The 20,754-nt window shown below is 36.8% G+C and overlaps 1 protein-coding gene across 4 annotated transcripts in view; it reads left to right on the forward strand.

The window, feature by feature from the left end:
* The window catches only part of inpp4aa (inositol polyphosphate-4-phosphatase type I Aa), a 29,625-nt gene that overhangs the window by 4,689 nt on the left and 4,182 nt on the right, over nt 1–20,754 (forward strand). The window contains exons 2-18 of one of the 4 annotated variants that reach the window (XM_084123086.1): nt 5,568–5,779; nt 6,686–6,730; nt 7,287–7,405; nt 9,142–9,258; nt 9,341–9,420; nt 9,534–9,642; nt 10,504–10,594; nt 11,902–12,049; nt 12,259–12,389; nt 12,520–12,624; nt 12,707–12,815; nt 14,095–14,112; nt 14,470–14,656; nt 15,798–16,016; nt 16,102–16,243; nt 19,679–19,708; nt 19,811–19,983. In XM_084123086.1, the coding sequence (XP_083979212.1) occupies nt 5,680–5,779; nt 6,686–6,730; nt 7,287–7,405; nt 9,142–9,258; nt 9,341–9,420; nt 9,534–9,642; nt 10,504–10,594; nt 11,902–12,049; nt 12,259–12,389; nt 12,520–12,624; nt 12,707–12,815; nt 14,095–14,112; nt 14,470–14,656; nt 15,798–16,016; nt 16,102–16,243; nt 19,679–19,708; nt 19,811–19,983 (1,923 nt within the window). In that variant the 5' untranslated portion in view covers nt 5,568–5,679. Of the gene's footprint in view, nt 1–5,567; nt 5,780–6,685; nt 6,731–7,286; nt 7,406–9,141; nt 9,259–9,340; nt 9,421–9,533; nt 9,643–10,503; nt 10,595–11,901; nt 12,050–12,258; nt 12,390–12,519; nt 12,625–12,706; nt 12,816–14,094; nt 14,113–14,469; nt 14,657–15,797; nt 16,017–16,101; nt 16,409–19,678; nt 19,709–19,810; nt 19,984–20,754 lie in introns of all 4 variants that reach the window. The other 3 variants (XM_084123084.1, XM_084123085.1, XM_084123087.1) reach the window with 3 other exon arrangements.

Below are 20,754 nucleotides of genomic sequence, written 5' to 3' on the forward strand. Positions count from 1 at the left end.
TGCAACAGTGGTATTGATTATTAGGTCTGAATATGCAGGTCTGTAGCATGCATACACATCTCTGCTGAGGTAACAGTTTAACCGAAATTATCTGCTTATTGACAGTCCCAGAAAGCTCAGCTGAAGAGAAAGTCACTCACACTTCCTGATTAAGCAAAAGGTCAGGATGTGGTTGTGAGAGGAGGTGGACTGTGTGGCAGACTGAGAACTGACAGTTTAGCACAAGACTGCAACAGCATGCGTGTGATGGTCTGTATGCTTAGGCATAGTTTGGTCCATCACCCATTGTTCACAAAAAAATAACTGTTTTCAATCAGGTCTTGAATGTGTGTAAGTGGTTTGAGCTGAATAAATTGCACAAAATTGTCCAGAAGAAAAAGAAGAGAAATGAATATCACTCCGTCCTCAGTTGAATACTGAAACGAGAGTTGTCTTTGTCCCAGCATCACGTGCACAACTGGCACAAGCAATGTGGCGTGATGAGCCAGAAATAAATTGCATCTACATTCGAAGTGTCCATGACATTGAGCTTTCAGTTGACGGACACCTGTATTTGTATTCTCTGACAATCTGACGGTCTGTATTTCTGACGCTGCACAGATAATTCCTGCCTGAACTGTAATATTTTTGCCTACAAACATAAAATGTTATTTATTTATTTGTTTAATCATGAATTTAAAAAAATGTACACTACATTTAAAAAATTGGTATATGATTTCTTCAAGTCTCTTAAGCTTTACCAAGGCTGCATTGGCTCTGTTTTTTAATCAATGGCTTCTTCTGTACCCCTTTCCTGCACAAAGCTCAATATATGGCTGACCTGTGCTCTAGTTCCATTTAAAGTGGGCTTCTCTGTGACTTCTCTCGCAAGTCATCTCCATTTTTACACAAAGAGAGGAATGACTTCTTTGAAGCAGTGTTGGTAGTAACTTCCACTTCCCGATAATTGAACCAACCGTGCTCACTGGGGCATCCAAACACTGTTTATGCTCAGTCAGATCTGATGTAAACGTTTTCTTTAACAAACGCCTCGCCAAGCCACGTATCGCCTGTGATTTACTCATCATTATATGACTAAATTGTAAAGGGTCTGTATTTGTTGAATTTAATTTTTCATGGACACGCTTTATAGCAAATACTCAACACACACATTCAGCGTAAAGTTATACCCCATGAGTTGTGTGATAGAAATATTTTATGTAATGGGTATTTTCAACATTAAATGAGAAATGCAGACTAAGGATGCTCAGGTCAAAGACCATACAATTACTAAAAGCCATGCTTACCCAAAAAGTGCTTAACACGGTAGAACTAACAGCTTAGATCATTACAAACCAATCACCCGAACAAATCACAGTTAAGAAGACTTGAGTGACATTGATTTTTACTCAACTGTATGATTTAAATGTAGGCCTCATGTATCTTTCTATTCAGGAGACTCACTTGGTTGTTGTGAGCAGTGATCTCCTGGTCGTGAATGAAACTTAATTTCTGCAAAGAACAACTTGGGAGTCGTGTCAGATATATGCTGCGCAGCTGGGGAATAGAAGTACTAAAGATTCTACACAACAGAAACACAACAGTGATAGTAGCTTCGTGACGGGACGCCGTCAGCATACTTCAGGGAAGTATTGTAAGTATTCAAGGAATTACCTTGAGATACTGTAGTAAGAAGTCAGATTTAGTAGGTTATATTCGTATTGAGAATTTCCACGGTAGTTGCATCATAATTCAGCAATAACAATAGGTTATGTTTGCTTGGAGGTCATTTCTTATTTTGGTGAAATTCATGTGAAAGGGAGGTAAGTTTTCTTCTCAGAATGGTGAGATATAAACTCGGAATTGCAATAAAAAAGGTCAGAATTGTAAGATAAAAAACTGCTTCCACTGCCACCAGGCAGGCTCCGCCCACAAAACACGTCTTCGCTGAGTAGACTCGGAAAATGTAATCCTTCCCTAAGAAAAAAAAAAAAAAAACGCTACCACTGTGGTCTGTAAGATTTTAAAATGTTTTTGAAAAAAGTATTGAATGCTCATAAAAATCTTTACTGGGAATTATTATGAGATTAATAGGGATTAGGGTTGTCACATCACCAAAGCACCAGTAGTCTCTACCAATACCAGTCAAATTTCGGTTCTCTCAGAGCAGAAACTGGCCCTACTATAAAAGTATTTGTCCCATTTTTGTCTCATCCATTTCTGATTCAATTGCACATTTAAAGGTGCATTATGCAACTTTTAAAGTTAAAAATACCCGTTATTCTAACCCATACATGCTTAAACAATTGCCTGATGGGCTGAATGAGCCCTTCTCTGATCAATGCGATTGCCTCTATAATCCTGTACAGTAAAATAAATAAGAGGGATTCGGGTCGGAATCTGAGACTGGGCGTGACGTCATGCGCGTTCAGTTGCAGTGCTGCAGTTTCATTTGTCGCCAGAGGGGGGCATAGTTCTGCAAAAACTCAGAGACTTGCGTTATGCACCTTTAAATATGGTTGTCAATCCAGAAACTTTGCAATGTATTTAGCATTAGCAGTATGAAAAACTAAACTTTTCAGATTGTGAATGGGTAATAAAACAGAAAGCATGAGAAGAGCCATCCCTTAATTATAACTAAGGCTGTCAATCTTTAAAGCAGAACCTCTCTGAATTTAGCATGCAAAAAGTCCCGATATAATAATACAAAAATTGTACAATGCATTTATATCATGGTTACAATGAAAGAATTAGCAAGCACGCGGCTCATGTTGAACGAAACAAAACCTTGGTGGTTTCTGACTAACTGATTAGCACCTCTGATAGGCCATTACATTGCGCTCACATGCTCAACTTATTTGATTGTGATTGGATACAATGCTCAACGCTTGTAAAAAACATGCTGTAAATAGAAACCTTTGACGCTCAGAGAGCGCTCACACAAACACGAACGAAAACGTTTGAAAGCAGCGTCTATCACCGGACGTACCCGGTACTCAGTTGGTACTACCAGTACTGCAGAAAGGCTGGTACCTTTTTTTGGACTAACTGGTACTGGTACTGGTAGTACCGGTACGTTTGACAAACCTAATAAGGATTATTTAATAAGAATGTCTTTTTTCTTTTGATCAATTTGATGCTTCCTTACTGAATCAAAGTACTGTATTAATTTCTTTCAAAAAAATCTTACTGACCTCAAACATTTGAAGATAGTGTGTAATTGAAAGAATAACCTCATTATGATTTAACCTCAATCTTTTTGTTGAAAATCATCATCACCCAGCTCCATTCTTCACTCCATAAACCTGTCTTTTCATATTGTAAGTGGAAGAGGTTAAATGTGTTTGTTGTGCTGTGATTCAGATGAGTGACTACAGCAAAAGCCTCAGGGTGAGAGACATTTAATTAGCATCAACAAACTTCTCAACACATTCACTGTCATCTGTTTTTCCATGTGTTTCCATATTATCATTATCCATTTGGCCTAACTACTTTTTAGACATAACCTAAACATGCATAAAGTCTGAATGAGGCTTGAGAATGAAAGTGCTGAGATTGGTGGCTAATATGCGTGAAATGTCAATGCTAATATGAGTGTCTGAGGTAATTATCAATCCTTCTGCCACAGTTTATGGAGGCGGGAGATGACTATTCTGATGATGGCCATTTCTATTCTTGATTGGTTTTAACACATTATGATAAAAGTGTTGTTCATTGTGATTAGTTTCTAGGCTGTGTGGTGGACTATAACAGGCAGATGGATGGCTGGTGGGTTGTTGGTTGTGTATGAATCAGCCATCCACCCCTTCAGCCCCAGACTGCAGCCATACTACCTGCTGTTTTGCCTACGCCACAGCCCAAAACCCTCCATCCGCCACTGATGTAGCGTATTTGCATCCTCATCCATTTTCTGTCCCCCCACCTCTATGTCAGGATTCAATTGGGTTGTTCAGTCCCTGCATACTGTAAAAGTTTGCTGCATTCTTTGCAGCTAAAGACTCAGAATGGGAAGTTGCACCACAAATAATTGCGTACAGCTATTTTTGTCGAACTAATTTTGTATGTGCGTTAACACTTAGTCGGTTTGCATAATTGCTTCAGTGAACTGGATACTAAAACAGCATATAGAGCAAATAAATATCACTATCACCACTGTGCCCGGTTCATTCTTAGTGAATGCTGAAAGACCTTATTTTCAGGTTTTGGTGGTAGATATAATCCTTCACTATGTCTCATATTCTTTATCTAGGGCAAAGTCAACACCACCAATTCATTTTATGAAGGGATGCATTATATAGTAACAGTCATATCAGCATCAGCTGAAAACATAATGTAAAAGTAATATAGGTTAATAAAATATACATTACTTATAGTATATATTGTTAAACACTAATAAAATGGCATTCAGAGCTTGTAAGATATGTATTTATTTTATTTATATTTTATATCAGTGGCATACAGGAATTTTGTTTCTTTATTCTATGTTATATTTGTGATAGTAATATTGTCCATTTTACTCTTAGAAATGAAAGCTGGTGTTTTTGAACAAAGTCTATTATGCTCACCAACGCTGCATTTATCAAAACTACAGTAATATTGTGGAATATTATTACAATTTAAAGTACTGTTTATTTGAATATATTTTAAAATGTAATTTATTTCTGTGACGGCAAAGCCAATTTTTCAACAGCCATTCAGTGTCACACAATCCTTCAGAAATCATTCTAATATGCTTATTTGATGCTCAACATTTCTTATTATTAACATTGCTGAAAATATTTGAATATTTTTTGTGGAAACCATGATCCAATCAAATGTTTGGAGTAAGTAAATTAATTAGTACTTAGTAATTAATTAGTAAGTACTTTTATTCAGCAGTGATACATTAAATTGATCAAAAGTGACAGTAAAGACATTTATAATGTTAGAAAATGTTTTGATTTCACATAAAGGCTTTTCTTTTTAACTTTCTATTCATCAGAAATCCTGAAAATTGTATCATGATTTTCACACACACAAAAATTCGACATTGATAATAAGAACCATTAATAATACTTAAGTCCCTATTAAAATATATAGGCTATGAATGATAAATAATTGATAGTAAAAATGATAATAATTGAGTACCAAATCAGCTTAATGATAGTTCATAGGCCTAGGCTAGATTTGTAAAATGGTTGTGAAATAAGGATGATTGTATTATGCCGTATGTGATGTTTGGTGTTATTTGAAGCATGTCCTCATTAAGCTTATATCTATATAAAGTGATGGCCTGAAGCTAACAGCATCCTGTTTGTGAAACATTTCTTTTTAGTCATGAATTATCCAGTCATAAACTCCAGTCATAAAATTCTCTGGCATGACTCTTTCTGATTGCAGGTCTATCATTGTGTTCAATTATAAATGCCCTCCTATGAAACTGCATAAATAATGCAGACATACATAATGTTTTGAGATCAAGGACAAGTCTCATTCTTTAGTTGTCTCAGGTTAACCGCCTCCGAGTTTGCTGGCTCTTTAGTCTCCACACAGTTGGTGATGCAAATATTGACTCATCCTTTTTGTCCCCTTTTCTCTTTTACTTTTAGATTCAGAACTTTTAGACTGAAGCAGAGTCTGGATTACTGGAAAGTTCTGTACTTGCAACATAAAGTGGGAGTGTAAGGGGTAATCCTATTGGTCACTGTAGCTGGGGGCAAGATGGCAGGAAGAGAGCGCAGCCCACGCCACAGGCCATGGTCTGTGTACCGGGCCAACACCTTTGACTTGTCATCTGAGATGATGGGTTTAGCGCTAGCAGGTGAGCAATTATTAGCTTTTTGGCACTTAACCTTTTGAGGTTTTGGACATTTAACTTTTGCTTGTTCAGCAAGTTCATACCATAGTGATCTAAGATATGTCAGTAACACATAATCAGACGTTTTCCACCAAGAAAAGTAGTTACTCCAACACTACAAAAGGACAGTTTAGAATTTGTTTTATGGAATTAAAGTGCTGTAGCATTATATTTCTGCTTTTAAAATCTCTGCTTTTTTGTTTTACAAACTGAGAGATGAGATATGTGTTACGTAACGTGGTGCTAAGAAATACTCACGACAAGGGATAACTCTAGAAGAAAGATTTTAATCTTCAAATATTTAGAAACCAGGAAAAACACTGGAGAAAACCACATAACACCAAACGTTAACGAGAACTGACAGAGACTGAGGGAGAACACGGTATATATACATGAGACAAACAAAGGACCTTATCAAGATAATTAAAGACACACAGCTGAACCAAATAAACGAATGAAGTCGGTAACCATGGAAACAAAGGAGCGGCTCGAAACTAAACAAATGCAAACAGAAAGTCCAAACACAAACTGGAATGTAACAATATGATCTTCTGAGGTAATAATTAGCATGCCACAGATGCTCTAAAGACCTTAAAGAGACAGTCCGCCCAATTTTTTTTATTATTTCATAATTTACTGACCTTCAAGTTGTTCCAAACCTGTATGACGTTTTCTTCTTCTGTGGAACACAAAAACAAGATATTCTGAAGAATGTTGGCAACTAAACTGGTTTGGTTACCATTGACTTCATTTTAATTAACTGCTTTTTTTTTTCTTTTTTTTCTTCTTTTTTTTGATTAAAGAAATCATTTGCTAACAAACTAATAAAAATACTATGGAAATTCTGTGTTGTGTTTCACATGTGTTTAGGAAACAGTCAGGATCCTGATGAGCCAGTGCTTGAGTTCAGTCTGGGTGAGTAACAGCAGTTCAGTCAATCATAAAGTGATTACGGGGCCACGTTACCAAAGTGAAGTTATTTTCAGTAATATAAGCCGCCAAAGCAGATATCCAGATTTTTGTACATCTGCATCCAGTAAAGAGTCCATCTCCTCATATTCTTCCTCCTTTTTTGGCTTCCTACACTTCTACTAACATCCTACTGTATTTGTGTAGGAAACAAACTGTTTATCAGTCATACCCTCTTAGTTCACATGCAATAAACATTCATACAGCTTAGACATGCAGCTTATCTACGGGCTGTTAAATCAAATATTTCCATTGTGCTAGAAGCACTGGGTTTTGTCTGATTTTAGCTGTACTCTCTGACAGTTATATTACTTTTTCCATGATGAAACATCATGCAGATTACAATTAGCCACCTAGAGTTACATTTTTATGTGCCGTATTTCACTTTTCATCTCAAGACTCATTTCAGATAGTTGCTTACACAGTCTGGATTATAATGCTACTCCCTTCCCTTCCTTTCTTTCATGATTAATTTACTGAATTGTTGTCCTTCTTTTCCCAGCATGCAGTGAGCTGGTCACTCCATCACTGGACCGTAAGCCCAGTAGCTTTGTAGCAGTGAGTTGCACCACCCCTCCACAGGCATTTTGGACCAAACATGCACAGACTGAAATTATAGAGGTGAGGATGGATTCATGGAGACGTGCTAGAAAAACTACCATGATATACCTTGTTTTTATTCTTTGGATTTCATTTCAAACAATATTACATGGTATAACCATCTGATCTGGTCGATTTACATGTTTATTTCTTGTCCAAGTAAGTGGTTCTCAACCAGAATATGCTGAAACACATTTTAAATGCAATCCTACTAAGACATTATTGGGAGATATATGCTGCATCTGAAATTGCATAATGTATAGTAGGTACCACATTTGATTTAAACCTTGATTCGCGACTCCATCATGTTGTCACTGTCATGTGACCTGCAGCATCAGTTGCGTTATTCACAAATGCTCTCCCGCGGCCTCATGGGATAGTAAAGTATGCATCGGTTGCGCACTACAGAATCTCGCCGGTCATCCGGGTACCTTTCGTCTACTTTTTTATGAATACAATGAATTCAGACATATTAATCTGCTCACATACTGTTTTTCGCCTACTATATACAATGGAAATAGCCATACACGGATGCAGGGATAGAGTGACAACTTATATTTATATGCAATTTATGTATTTAAGTAGTTTGCTATACTGTTATAAATATCATTGATTTACATTACAAAGCTATCAGAATTTCATCTTACTTTTTGGTCTTATATATATCAATAACTTCTGCCGAACTGTATATTTTTGCACAGTTTGGGCCTCTAAATAAAACTGCGGTGTTTTTTCCTCCTCAAGTATGAGCTCCATATTCTCCTATATCATACTACATGAGCCATAAAAGTCATGTATCAAATATGATACTCAACAAAAAACACTTTTTTTTTTTTTTTCTAAAGGTTCAAAACCCATTTCTATTTAAAACCATTTCTGACTATAAGATACTAAAAAATGTTTGACTATACTTTCTTATGTTAGGCTTTACAGGGTTAAGATAATCTAATGGTTATTTTAAGGTGTCCTTCTTACAGTGTAATTATGCATTGAAGCACTAAGTAATAATAGCTAACTACATGTAGTTACTTTAGGGTTAGGGTTTGGTTTATGGTTAGTTGTGTGTAATTATGCATAGTTTATATGTATTACTATAGTAACATTAAACGTGTAACATGGACACTGTAAAATAAAGTGTTACCAATATAATTTGCGAACAAACTGAAAGATTATGTGTATTTTCAGTCATCTTTAGTCAAATGCATTTATTTTGTGACTGTGCCTCAGAATGCAATTAATTCTAACAGTGTCAGTAAAGGTGTGAACCAAATGGCCCATAGAAAAAAATAGGTGTGAATAACCAGGAAACAGCATTACTCAGAGAAGATTGCAGGGTAGATATCTCATATGGCAGTTCACTATTGTTTGTAGCTCTTTCGTATTCATGTATAAAATTCTGACTCACAGACAAGACTTTGGGTTAAGATTCTTTGAAGGACGACATGCTAAGATCGCTGCTGAAGAACTGTTACACTACAAACCTTCAATAAATTATTCTCCCCTCAAGAACACTGGTCAAAAATTAGAGAAATCTAATACATTGGCAAGCCCCCAAACAAACGCTCAGCCAAATATAGAGAAATCAAACAAAACCAATAAAAAGCTTGGGCATTTATGGAAATGCTGTGTTTCACATGTGTTTAGGAAACAGTTTTATCTCAAGGATGTTTGCTGCTACAATCCATCTTTGGTGTGAAATTGGCCCTATAAAGCCTGAAAGTATCAGATTTAGCATTTCCTACTTTATTTTTTCGCAGGGCACCAGCAATCCAATCTTCTTGAGCAGCATTGCCTTCTTCCAGGACTCTCTGATTACCCAGCAGACTCAAATCAAACTGTCTGTCTACGATGTGAAGGATCGCTCACAGGGGACTGTAAGACAGAAACATACATTATTCTTAACATTCTGCAACTGTTTTGCTCAGCCTCATAAACTCGACTCTCTTTTTTTATTAGATGTACCTGCTCGGTTCGGCTATGTTTACAGTAAAAGAGCTGCTTCAAGACAAACACCACAGGCTACACCTCACACTGCGGTATGTGAGATAAATATAGGTACAAAGTCAACATGTAATCCCATAGCATAACATTAGTAGGAATTCCAGGAAATGTAGTCTGACGGTTATTTGTGTGCGTTTCGCTGGCTCAGATCAGCAGAGAGTGAGCGGATGGGTAACATCACCATCATCGCATGGCAGATGGAAGAGAGGAGAGACCAGCGAGCTCCTCTGGCACGTTCAGACACAGTGAACGGCAGGGTGAGTGTCCATTGGCAAGACTTTCAGTAGTTTTTTAGCAAAATAATATAAAAAATGTATTTTAATTCAAATAAAACTGAAACGAAAAATAGAAAAGTTGAAATAAAATAAAATATTAATACTAAAATTACTACAATTTAAAATATATAGATAAAAAAATAATAATAAAAAGGGCAAAAGCACCTAGCAAAATTACTAAAATTAAAGTTAAAACTGAAATTTAAAAACAAAAGCTAATTGAAAATATTAATAAATATAATAGTACTGTATATAAATATTACTAAAATAACACTGGGGACTACACTACTGTTAAAGGGATATTTCACCCCAAAATACATTTATTCTGTCATTAATTGCTCACTCTCATGTCGTTCCCAACCTGTAAGACTTTTGTTCATCTTTGGAACACAAATGAAGATCTTTTTAATGAAATCTGAGAGCTTTCTTTCCCTCCGTTGACAGCTACGCAACTACTACTTTATATAAAAGCCTAAATTCAGTCTGTACACCATATAAAGCGATCGAGTCTCTTCAGAAAATTTGGACTAAACCGCTCAATTCATATGGATTAGTTTTATGATCTTTTTATAAACTTTTTGAAGCGTCAAAGTGGTAGTTGCTTAGCTGTCAATGGAGGGACAGAAAGCTCTCAGATTTCATCAAAAACATCTTCATTTGTGTTCTGAAGATGAACGAAAGTCTTACAGGTTGGGAACGATATAAGGATGAGTTTATGAATTAATGACGGAATTTTCATTTTTGGGTGAATAATCTCCATTTAAGCCATAAGTCTCTATTTAATTCTGTAAACCTGTGTCTGATGACAAATCGTCAATATAATTATTTTCATGTTTCTCACAGATGGTGTTACCGGTGGATGAAAGTCTGACCGAATCCATGGGAGTAAAAGCTAAATCTGCCTCCTTATGTAAAGACAGTCTTTTAAAGGCAGGTGAGTGTCTAATTTTGATGTCTATATACTGTACAAAACCTGTGCATTTTTATTTCTTAATTATTGCAGCTACATTCCATCTGGAGGCAGCGGTTTATTTCTAAGTGTGCCCCTCATAACTGAATCAATGGGCCATAGCGTTCACTTCCTGCTGTGAAGATTCATGAATGCCACAGGCATGACAGCTGTGAAAGATGGTTCCTGCATCCATTAAAGAAACACAAGAGCAGTTATTTCTAGAGTGTTAAATATTGGATGTGAATAGATTATAAAGACTATAATTAGATTAGGATTGCCTTAAAGAAATACTAGTGCTTTGAGGAAGCAACATTTTGTTTTATTTAAGTTTAGGTTTTAGGCTTTAGTTCTGCATAAGTAAAATGCTACATTATTTAGCATATATCGTGTTTTCAGTTACTGCACGCACGAATCAACAGTAGTCAAGTGTAAATGCAACTATGAATGATTAGATACAATCTACCTTTCAAAAGTTTGGGGATTTTTATGATTTTAATGAAGATTTTTTTATTTTTTTTTATTGAAAGAAATCTCTTATGTTCACCAAGGCTGGATTTATTTGATCAAAAATAAAGTAAAAACATAATGTTGTGAAATATTTTTCCCATTTAAAATAAGTGTTATCTATTTTAATAAATTATAAATGTAATTTTATTCCTGTGATGGCAAAGCTGAATTTTCAGCATCATTACTCCAGTCTTCAGTGTCACATGAGCCTTCAGAAATCATTCTAATATGCTGATTTGATGCTCAAGAAACATTTCTTATTATTATCAATGTTGCTTAACATGTTTGTGGAAACAGCATTTATTTAAAATAGAAATAATTTATGATATAAAAGTTTTTACTATCACTTTTGATCAATTTAATGTATCCTTGCTTAATAAAACTATTAATTTCTTAAAAAAAAAAAAAAATTGTACTGTCCCCAAACTTTTGAACGGATATGCAAGACAATACCACTTACAATTCAATATGAAAATATAATGTCAAAACTTCATCAATGCCGATTACAGAATTTTATTTCAAACGAATGATTTCAAGTAGTAGTACACAATGCTTCAGTTACAATGATTCAATGCAGTAAAATGCAGGACAAAAATGTATAGCTTTTCTTTTCCATGCATTTCACAGTTGCATACAGCGATTCACTGACTGACTGATTGATTGATTGATTGATTGATTGATTGATTGGTTGATTTATTGATTGATTGATTGATTGATTGATTGGTTGATTGGTTGATTGATTGGTTGGTTGATTGATTGGTTGATTGATTGATTGATTGCAGTGTTTGGAGGCACTATTTCACGGATGTACCGATTTCCCACCACGGATGGAAATCACCTGCGTGTGCTGGAGCAGATGGCAGAGAGCGTGCTTTCCCTGCACATACCAAGACAGTTCGCCAAACTACTGCTGGAGGAAGATGCTGCCAGGTAAACCCAATTCACAGTTAGTGCTCATGCTCAGAAAGAATCTTTTGAGTTCTTTAGAAGAATCAGTCAAGCCTTTCATTTGTCCAGCGCAGTAATGTGGCATTAGCAAGTCATTAGCTTTAAACTAACCACGCTCAAACACTATGAATGTATATCATATTTCTAAATGAGATTATATTATGTTGTTGCACATTTCTATCTGCACACAGGGTTTGTGAGCTAGAAGAGTTGGGCGAGTTGTCCCCTTGCTGGGAGAATCTGAGGAGACAGATCATTACTCAGTACCAGACTATCATCCTCACCTATCAGGAGACTCTCAGTAATCTACACGAATACAAGGGTAAGTTTGGTGGCTCCTACTCAACCAGAAAGATTTCATGTGTAAAGCCGCTGTCACAGAGGAAGAGATAATTAAAGGTGATTTCAACATTGTATTTTTTATCTGATTCCTCTCACCTACTATCCTGCAGGTCCTTCGTTTAAATCTAGCTCTCTGAAAGGAGAGAAAAAACTAGAGTTCATGCCTACAAACCTCCACGTTCAGAGGATGAGAGTGCATGGCGAGTCTGGCTACGGTGAGATGGTCAATATGTGCATTTCATAACAGACATTCTTCGGTGGAGGGCTGGTCTTTACATAACGTACATCTTTGATCAGATCGCACATATGACGTGGTGACCACAGGGGCTCCTGCAGCGCATCATCAGGGCTTTAAGGGCAGTGGACTGAGGAAACTCATTCAGAAATTTGAGGAAGCCAAAAAGCAGTAAGACCTTTTATTAAAAAGTCTTGGTGAAAAATATTAATAATTTTTTTTTGTGTTGCTCTGCTAGGTTTTTGGCTTTTTTAGTGTGTTAAGACCTGTTTACGCCAAGGATGATAACAATAAAGATATAGTTCTAAAATAGTTCTTAACCCTTAAATGCATGAATGTTTCACCAATCATTATTACATATTTGGATCTTTAGCGAGCCAGATCTATATCTAACACGGATGGATCTCTACCTGTCGCGATGATATAAAACTCTCCTGATATTAGAGTAACAATTCCAGAAGAATAAAATAAAGGATATTTTGTTACCTTTTGGAGCTTAGAAGGGTTCAGTTTGAGCAGATGTTTTATACCATCATCACTGTCCTCATCAGAGCTCATTTCCCAGTACATTCAGCATCTGGCTAATATTCACAATCTCAAACAGATTCTCTTAAAAAACTTAAAACTATAATTTTCAAAATCTTCAAAATTAATATTTTGATCGCTGACAGCTTCTTCTCCAGATCCACCATCAAGTGACAATGACACTAATATTTGATACTAATATTATACTTTCTCTGCAGTAAATCACTGAACCATTTCAAGTTTTGCTGATGATACTTACTATTCTTTTGTTTTCTGCCTGCGGTAACTATGAGTGAAACATCACTTCATCATTGTGTAACAGACATTACCACCTTGTGGAATAAAGTCATTAAAGATTCAATTATTGTTGTGCAGAAAAATATATACTTACACTGTTACACACCTCGGCTCTTTAGCAAAAAAATTAATGGGAAACAGAATACTAAGAAGGTTGATGTCTAACAGGGTTAATATAAAAAAAGCAGAGTCCCCACCACAACTATAATGATAACAGCATAGAGAAACAATATTATTGGAATTATTAATCTTGAACTCAGCATTTAAAGTTGCAGACAAACAAAACTGCAGTGCCTGCTTAGACTTACCAGACCTATATCATCCATTGGTGTGGACGCTAATATTGTTATCATTACAGTTATTGTTCTTGGTGTGAACGGGCCTTAATTCTTGTAGTGTGAGGAACTTATATGGGACATATATATATACATATATATATATATATATGTGTATATGTTGCTGTTTTATTTCACATTTAGCGCATTAACTGCGACTGTAATCAGTTGCCCTTATGTTGTTTGCTTTCTGATCCGTCGCACATTTTTTAATATATTGACATTTTATTTTACACTTATTACGTGACTGCGATTGTAATCAGTTGCCCTTATGTTGTTTGCTTTCTGATCAGTGCAAATGAGGGTGAAGGGTGAGTTTCAGGATTGTTGACTGTTTTCCTGTCATTTTCACATGTGAAGGTGTTTCATCCTGTTTATGATCAGTCAGCGTTGAGTCCTTTACTTCCATTACATCTGAAGGATCTTTCTTGTTTGCACCAACATTTGTGTTTTCAATGATGATGTGTTAGCACAAAACTGCTTTCCTACTCCACCCGATCGTATGCACTTTGTGTTTGTGTACGTCTTCTGTGTGTGCTTGAATTTCACACCATCTCATTTGCAGTATAGTCCTCTTGGTCACAGCTTGCGCAGCTGAACAAGTGATAACTAATGGGGAAATGGAGACTGTGTTGTTGTTTTGTTTTTAATGCTCTGTCTCGTTTCAGTGCTGGAGAGTCAGCTCCACTCTCAATGCGATACCAGCCACAGGATGTGGTGAAAGCTAAAGAAATCATTTCCCATATCAACACTCTCAAGACGCAGGTCAGCTACTACACTGAGCGGCTGTCCCGCGCTGCCAAAGAACGCTCAACCAATGCACTGGAGAGGACTCTCGCCATCCTGACAGAAAAGGTTAGAGGCTTTTGCATGGACCACGTACTGTTTACTGACCGTCTAATACATATTGCACACAAGAGCAGGCTGAATCCACCAGTTCCCATCTGATTGGCTGGCTTTACGCAACTTAATAAGAGCACACAGTACGACTCTTTGAAAGATATAGCCTGAGTTTTGCCTGAGGCACTTAAACTAGCAATTAAATTAGTTAAAACACCTCACACCACTGGAAAATCTGATAAAATAATCTGTAGAACCATTAAGAGAATCCGATAATCGGACTTTACCTAGGATTGTCGGAGGGGGAGAAATCTCTCCAAAATCGCCCTGTTTATCTTGTAGTCTGCGGCGGCCTTTAGAATGTTATATCTCTATTACTCTGTTACTCTCTATTAATTCATTTTTGTTAACTTGAATGTTATATATTATTACAACTGTATTATTGTGGTATAATATATTTCAGATTAACCCGCTCTAAATGGCACATAAATGAAACCAGCTTTTGGTTGGTCACTTTATATGTCAATCCTGTCTGGGTGGGTGGATGGCTCTTCTTAAGACATTTTATAATGTTTAACAGTAGATCTACAGTAATCTTGTAAAGTTCTTGTGCAGTCAATTATGAATATTTATGAATCATTATTAATCAAATCTTTATTTTATATTTAAGCATTAGTTTGTAAATGTTATGTTTTCACAGATTGTGATGACACATTTACACAGTAACATCATAAATATTTTTTTAATACATATATACAGTATATATGTAATGTAATATATATATATATATATATATATATATATATATAATTATTATTTTATTTATGTTTTTTTTTTTAATGCCAATTTATTAAAAAAAATGTCTTTTGGAAACGCTTTTTGGAAATGTCTTTTGGATTAACGTCATTGAAACGCTATTGTGTAATTTTTATTTTATTTTTTTACTATTGGAGCAAAAGGGAAAGCAAGTAGTAGTTTTCATTCCGCATTATTAGAAGTTTACCCAACTATGATGACTTCTGCTTCTGAGAACCCCAGAACTATTGTAGCTATTATGCAATGTTTCTCATGCTCAACAGATCTTCCAAGTAAAAGCTTTTGAGATCCACTTAATGAGTAAGTGCAATGTCTGTGCCGTCCTCTCTGTCTCTCTCAGACGCGGCAGCTGGTGACAGTGTGTGACAGTAAGCTGCTAACTACAGCTATCCAGGCACTGAGTGCCGCGCGCCCGGAGTTCATCGCATCCAGAGGCTCTCCGTCCACCCACGACACTGAGCGTGTGGTCCTGAGGAACGATCAAGGCTCTCCACAGGCCAAATGGAGCGGGAAGGGGAACAGAGCATCCGTGAATTTAAACTGGCAGGAGGAGGAGTGGGTAAGGTCATTCAGAGACCGACATTATACCTTCATGATTTGACTTCTGAAAATATGTCCTCTGTAATGTTCGCTTTCTCCTTCAGGAAAAGATCTGGCAAAATGTGGATAAGAGTCTGGAGTGTGTGATCCGCTGTGTGGACAGGCTGCTGACGAGAGAACGGTTGCAGAGCGACAGCAGTGAAGACGTCTTCCTGTCTGACCAACAGGCCGACACTAGCAAGAGAGGTAGCCAGGGCAATGCATTCTGGATCAACCCTGGTGACAGGCTCTTCTCCCCTTCCTCCTCCACCGCCCTGACCTCATCACAACCTCTTTCAGATCAGTCCTCTTCACCTTCCTCATCACCCTTACTGAACCCTGCATGCCCATCCAGTCCTAACACTCACTCCTGTAGGTTCCACCCTGTGTTAAGTTTTCTTTTAATTCCTTTTAAAAACTGCTCAAATACCACATATGCTTTCAGTTTTACATCCTCTTTTAGTGGCACATGTGATAATGCTGCATTTCTACTTGATATCGCCAAATTAAAAACAATGAAAGTGGAAAAAGAAGTACACTTTAGCATAGTTTTTAAAGAGTACTTTTTACATAAATAATACACCTTAAAAGAATATAGTTAAGTGGGAACTGAATGTTATGTTTTAACACTCAATTTCATGCTATTTGGATTTAAATGAAAAGTATTATAGTGTAAATTTATATTAAATGTAATTAGCTGAACTTTAGAGTGCTTTTTTGACTAGGGGTTAAGTTGTACTGCTAAATTTACTTGACACACATTTATGGTAAACATATGTAATTTCTATTTAAACTTGTGTCATGTATTTAAATATATTTGTAATGATGAAGTACATTTACAATATATTAACTTTAAATGTAATATTGAAGTATGCAGTGTTAGCATTTGTTCTGCATGTGCATGATCATCAGCAGCGAGGAACTTTGACTCATTCAAACATTTTATTTGCTTCAGAAATTAGTGTTTATCTTGTAACTTTTTATATCTCTTTGGGTGTCACCATATTTGTGTGACATCTGCATCTTCGCAAAATTATGGATTTCTAAAGTTGCGTTATTTAAAGTAGTAAATTAATTTCCAGCATTTTCCGTGTTGAATGGAATGCAGCATAATACATGGTTGTTGCTTATATTGGGATATACAGTGAGGAAAATAAGTATTTGAACACCCTGCTATTTTGCAAGTTCTCCCACTTAGAAATCATGGAGGGGTCTGAAATTGTCACCGTAGGTGCATGTCCACTGTGAGAGTCACAATGTATGATTTTTTTAACTATTTATTTGTATGATACAGCTGCAAATAAGTATTTGAACACCTGAGAAAATCAATGTTAATATTTAGTACAGTAGCCTTTGTTTGCAATTACAGAGGTCAAACGTTTCCTGTAGTTTTTCACCAGGTTTGCACACACTGCAGGAGGGATTTTGGCCCACTCCTCCACACAGATCTTCTCTAGATCAGTCAGGTTTCTGGGCTGTCGCTGAGAAACACGGAGTTTGAGCTCCCTCCAAAGATTCTCTATTGGGTTTAGGTCTGGAGACTGGCTAGGCCACGCCAGAACCTTGATATGCTTCTTACAGAGCCACTACTTGGTTATCCTGGCTGTGTGCTTCGGGTCATTGTCATGTTGGAAGACCCAGCCTCGACCCATCTTCAATGCTCTAACTGAGGGAAGGAGGTTGTTCCCCAAAATCTCGCAATACATGGCCCCGGTCATCCTCTCCTTAATACAGTGCAGTCGCCCTGTCCCATGTGCAGAAAAACACCCCCAAAGCATGATGCTACCACCCCCATGCTTCACAGTAGGGATGGTGTTCTTGGGATGGTACTCATCATTCTTCTTCCTCCAAACACGTTTAGTGGAATTATGACCAAAAAGTTCTATTTTGGTCTCATCTGACCACATGACTTTCTCCCATGACTCCTCTGGATCATCCAAATGGTCATTGGCAAACTTAAGACAGGCCTTGACATGTGCTGGTTTAAGCAGGGGAACCTTCCGTGCCATGCATGATTTCAAACCATGACGTCTTAGTGTATTACCAGCAGTAACCTTGGAAACGGTGGTCCCAGCTCTTTTCAGGTCATTGACCAGCTCCTCCTGTGTAGTTCTGGGCTGATTTCTCACCTTTCTTAGGATCATTGAGACCCCACGAGGTGAGATCTTGCATGGAGCCCCAGTCCGAGGGAGATTGACAGTCATGTTTAGCTTCTTCCATTTTCTAATGATTGCTCCAACAGTGGACCTTTTTTCACCAAGCTGCTTGGCAATTTCCCCGTAGCCCTTTCCAGCCTTGTGGAGGTGTACAATTTTGTCTCTAGTGTCTTTGGAGAGCTCTTTGGTCTTGGCCATGTTAGTAGTTGGATTCTTACTGATTGTATGGGGTGGACAGGTGTCTTTATGCAGCTAACGACCTCAAACAGGTGCATCTAATTTAGGATAATAAATGGAGTGGAGGTGGACATTTTAAAGGGTTAGTTCACCCAAAAATGAAAATTCTGTCAGTAATTACTCACCCTCATGTTGTTCCAACCGCGTAAGACCTTCGTTCATCTTCGGAACATAAATTAAGATATTTTTGATGAAATCTGAGTGCTGGATTACTTCTCCATAGGCTGCTAGGTGACCGAAACTTGCTGGCCCAGAAAAGTTATTAAAGAGATCGTTAATATAGTCCAAGTGACTACAGTGGCTTAATCTTAAGTATATCAAGCGACGAGAATACTTTTTGTGCGCAAAAACAAACAAAAATAACGACTTTATTCCACTATTCATTTCCTTCTCTCTGGGCCTCGTAGTGTTTTTGCGCTGCGCGTCTGTGTTGCACGTCAACACGCATCACACACATGACCAGCGTCGGCCAATTGTGAGCCTACGTGGTGACGTGCAACACAGACGCGCAGCGCAAAAACACTACGTGAACCAACTAGAGGCCCAGAGAGAAGGAAATGAATAGTGGAATAAAGTCGTTATTTTTGTTTGTTTTTGCGCACAAAAAGTATTTTCGTCGCTTGATATACTTAAGATTGAGCCACTGTAGTCACTTGGACTATATTAACGATCTCTTTAATAACTTTTCTGGGCCAGCAAGTTTCGGTCACCTAGCAGCCTATGGAGAAGTAATCCAGCACTCAGATTTCATCAAAAATATCTTAATTTGTGTTCCGAAGATGAACGAAGGTCTTACGCGGTTGGAACAACATGAGGGTGAGTAATTACTGACAGAATTTTCATTTTTGGGTGAACTAACCCTTTAAAGGCAGACTAACAGGTATTTGAGGGTCAGAATTCTAGCTGATAGACAGGTGTTCAAATACTTATTTGCAGCTGTATCATACAAATAAATAGTAAAAAAATCATATATTGTGATTTCTGGATTTTTTTTTTTAGATCATGTCTCTCACAGTGGACATGCACCTACGATGACAATTTCAGACCCCTCCATGATTTCCAAGTGGGAGAACTTGCAAAATAGCAGGGTGTTCAAATACTTATTTTCCTCACTGTATATGCGTCTATGCTAACAACCCTAAAACAACATCACAAGATTCATTCACAGTGTTCACATAGTGTTGGCTTTTTTTGTACTGATTAATGTATTATTAAATTATAATATTATTCTCTCTCTATCCTACTTTAGATAGTCCCAGTGTTGAGGGGTCCTCTCCTGGTAAGCTTCTCAATGCAAATCATGTTTACCATCTGCAACTATATATGTGGGCTGTCCAGTTTTATGTCTGTTCCTGATGTTACCTGATGTTTATGGCTCTAGGTGAATGGAGCGATGCTCTGTATCCCCTCCTGACCACTCTGAACGAGTGTGTAGCCATGATGAGCGACAAAGCCAAGAAGTCCATGGTGTTTCTACTGATGCAAGACAGCGCTCCCACTATCGCCATGAGTTTGTCACTACAGTACCGCAGAGATGTGGTGTTCTGTCAGACAGTTAGTACAAGATATATTAAAGAGATACACAAGAGTCAGATATAACCCGGCCCACATGAAATGTGCTCCGTAGAAAGTTCCAATTACTTCTATAGAAATGGGACCCCTTTTCATTTATAAAATTCTGTGAAATTAATTCTGTAATTCTGTTGAGTATCAATAAAAATACATAAAGTCATTTTTTTCAGGGCCTGCCCATACTGACAAATATATATTTTCAAATGTATTTTTAAATATATTTCAAATTATACCAAAAATGTCCAAATTATATGGCTATATTTACATAAATATATTATATAAGATTTTGTTACTTTATATTTCCTATTTAGTATATGTCCTATTTATTTTTATATATATTTTTGCATTTACCCAAAATGTTTTTTAAGATTGGAAATGTATTTTCCTGCCAAGTACATTTTGTGATATATTTAAACCTTTATATTTAAGGCTTAAAGTAAATATATTTTCAATTTGAATAAATATAGCTAAATATATTTAGCATATATTTGATACTGTGGCCAGGCTTTTCTTTTTAATTTTTTGCCATATGGCTGTTTGTCCCATAATGCATTAGTTTTACCAGGATTGGCAGTGATGGCAAAATTGTTGCGACTTTCTGAAAAATTCTGGGGGGAAAAACTGCATTGTGAGATATAAATTAGAAATTGCAAGAAAAAAGTCAAAATTGTGAAATAAGTTGCAATTCCATAAAAAATTGGTTCTACTTTCAGACTACTCTAAAAAGATAACTTTAGTAATGCAATAATGCTG

Source organism: Abramis brama (assembly GCF_963993115.1).
Source record: "Abramis brama genome assembly, chromosome: 8".
Lineage (NCBI taxonomy): Eukaryota > Metazoa > Chordata > Actinopteri > Cypriniformes > Leuciscidae > Abramis > Abramis brama.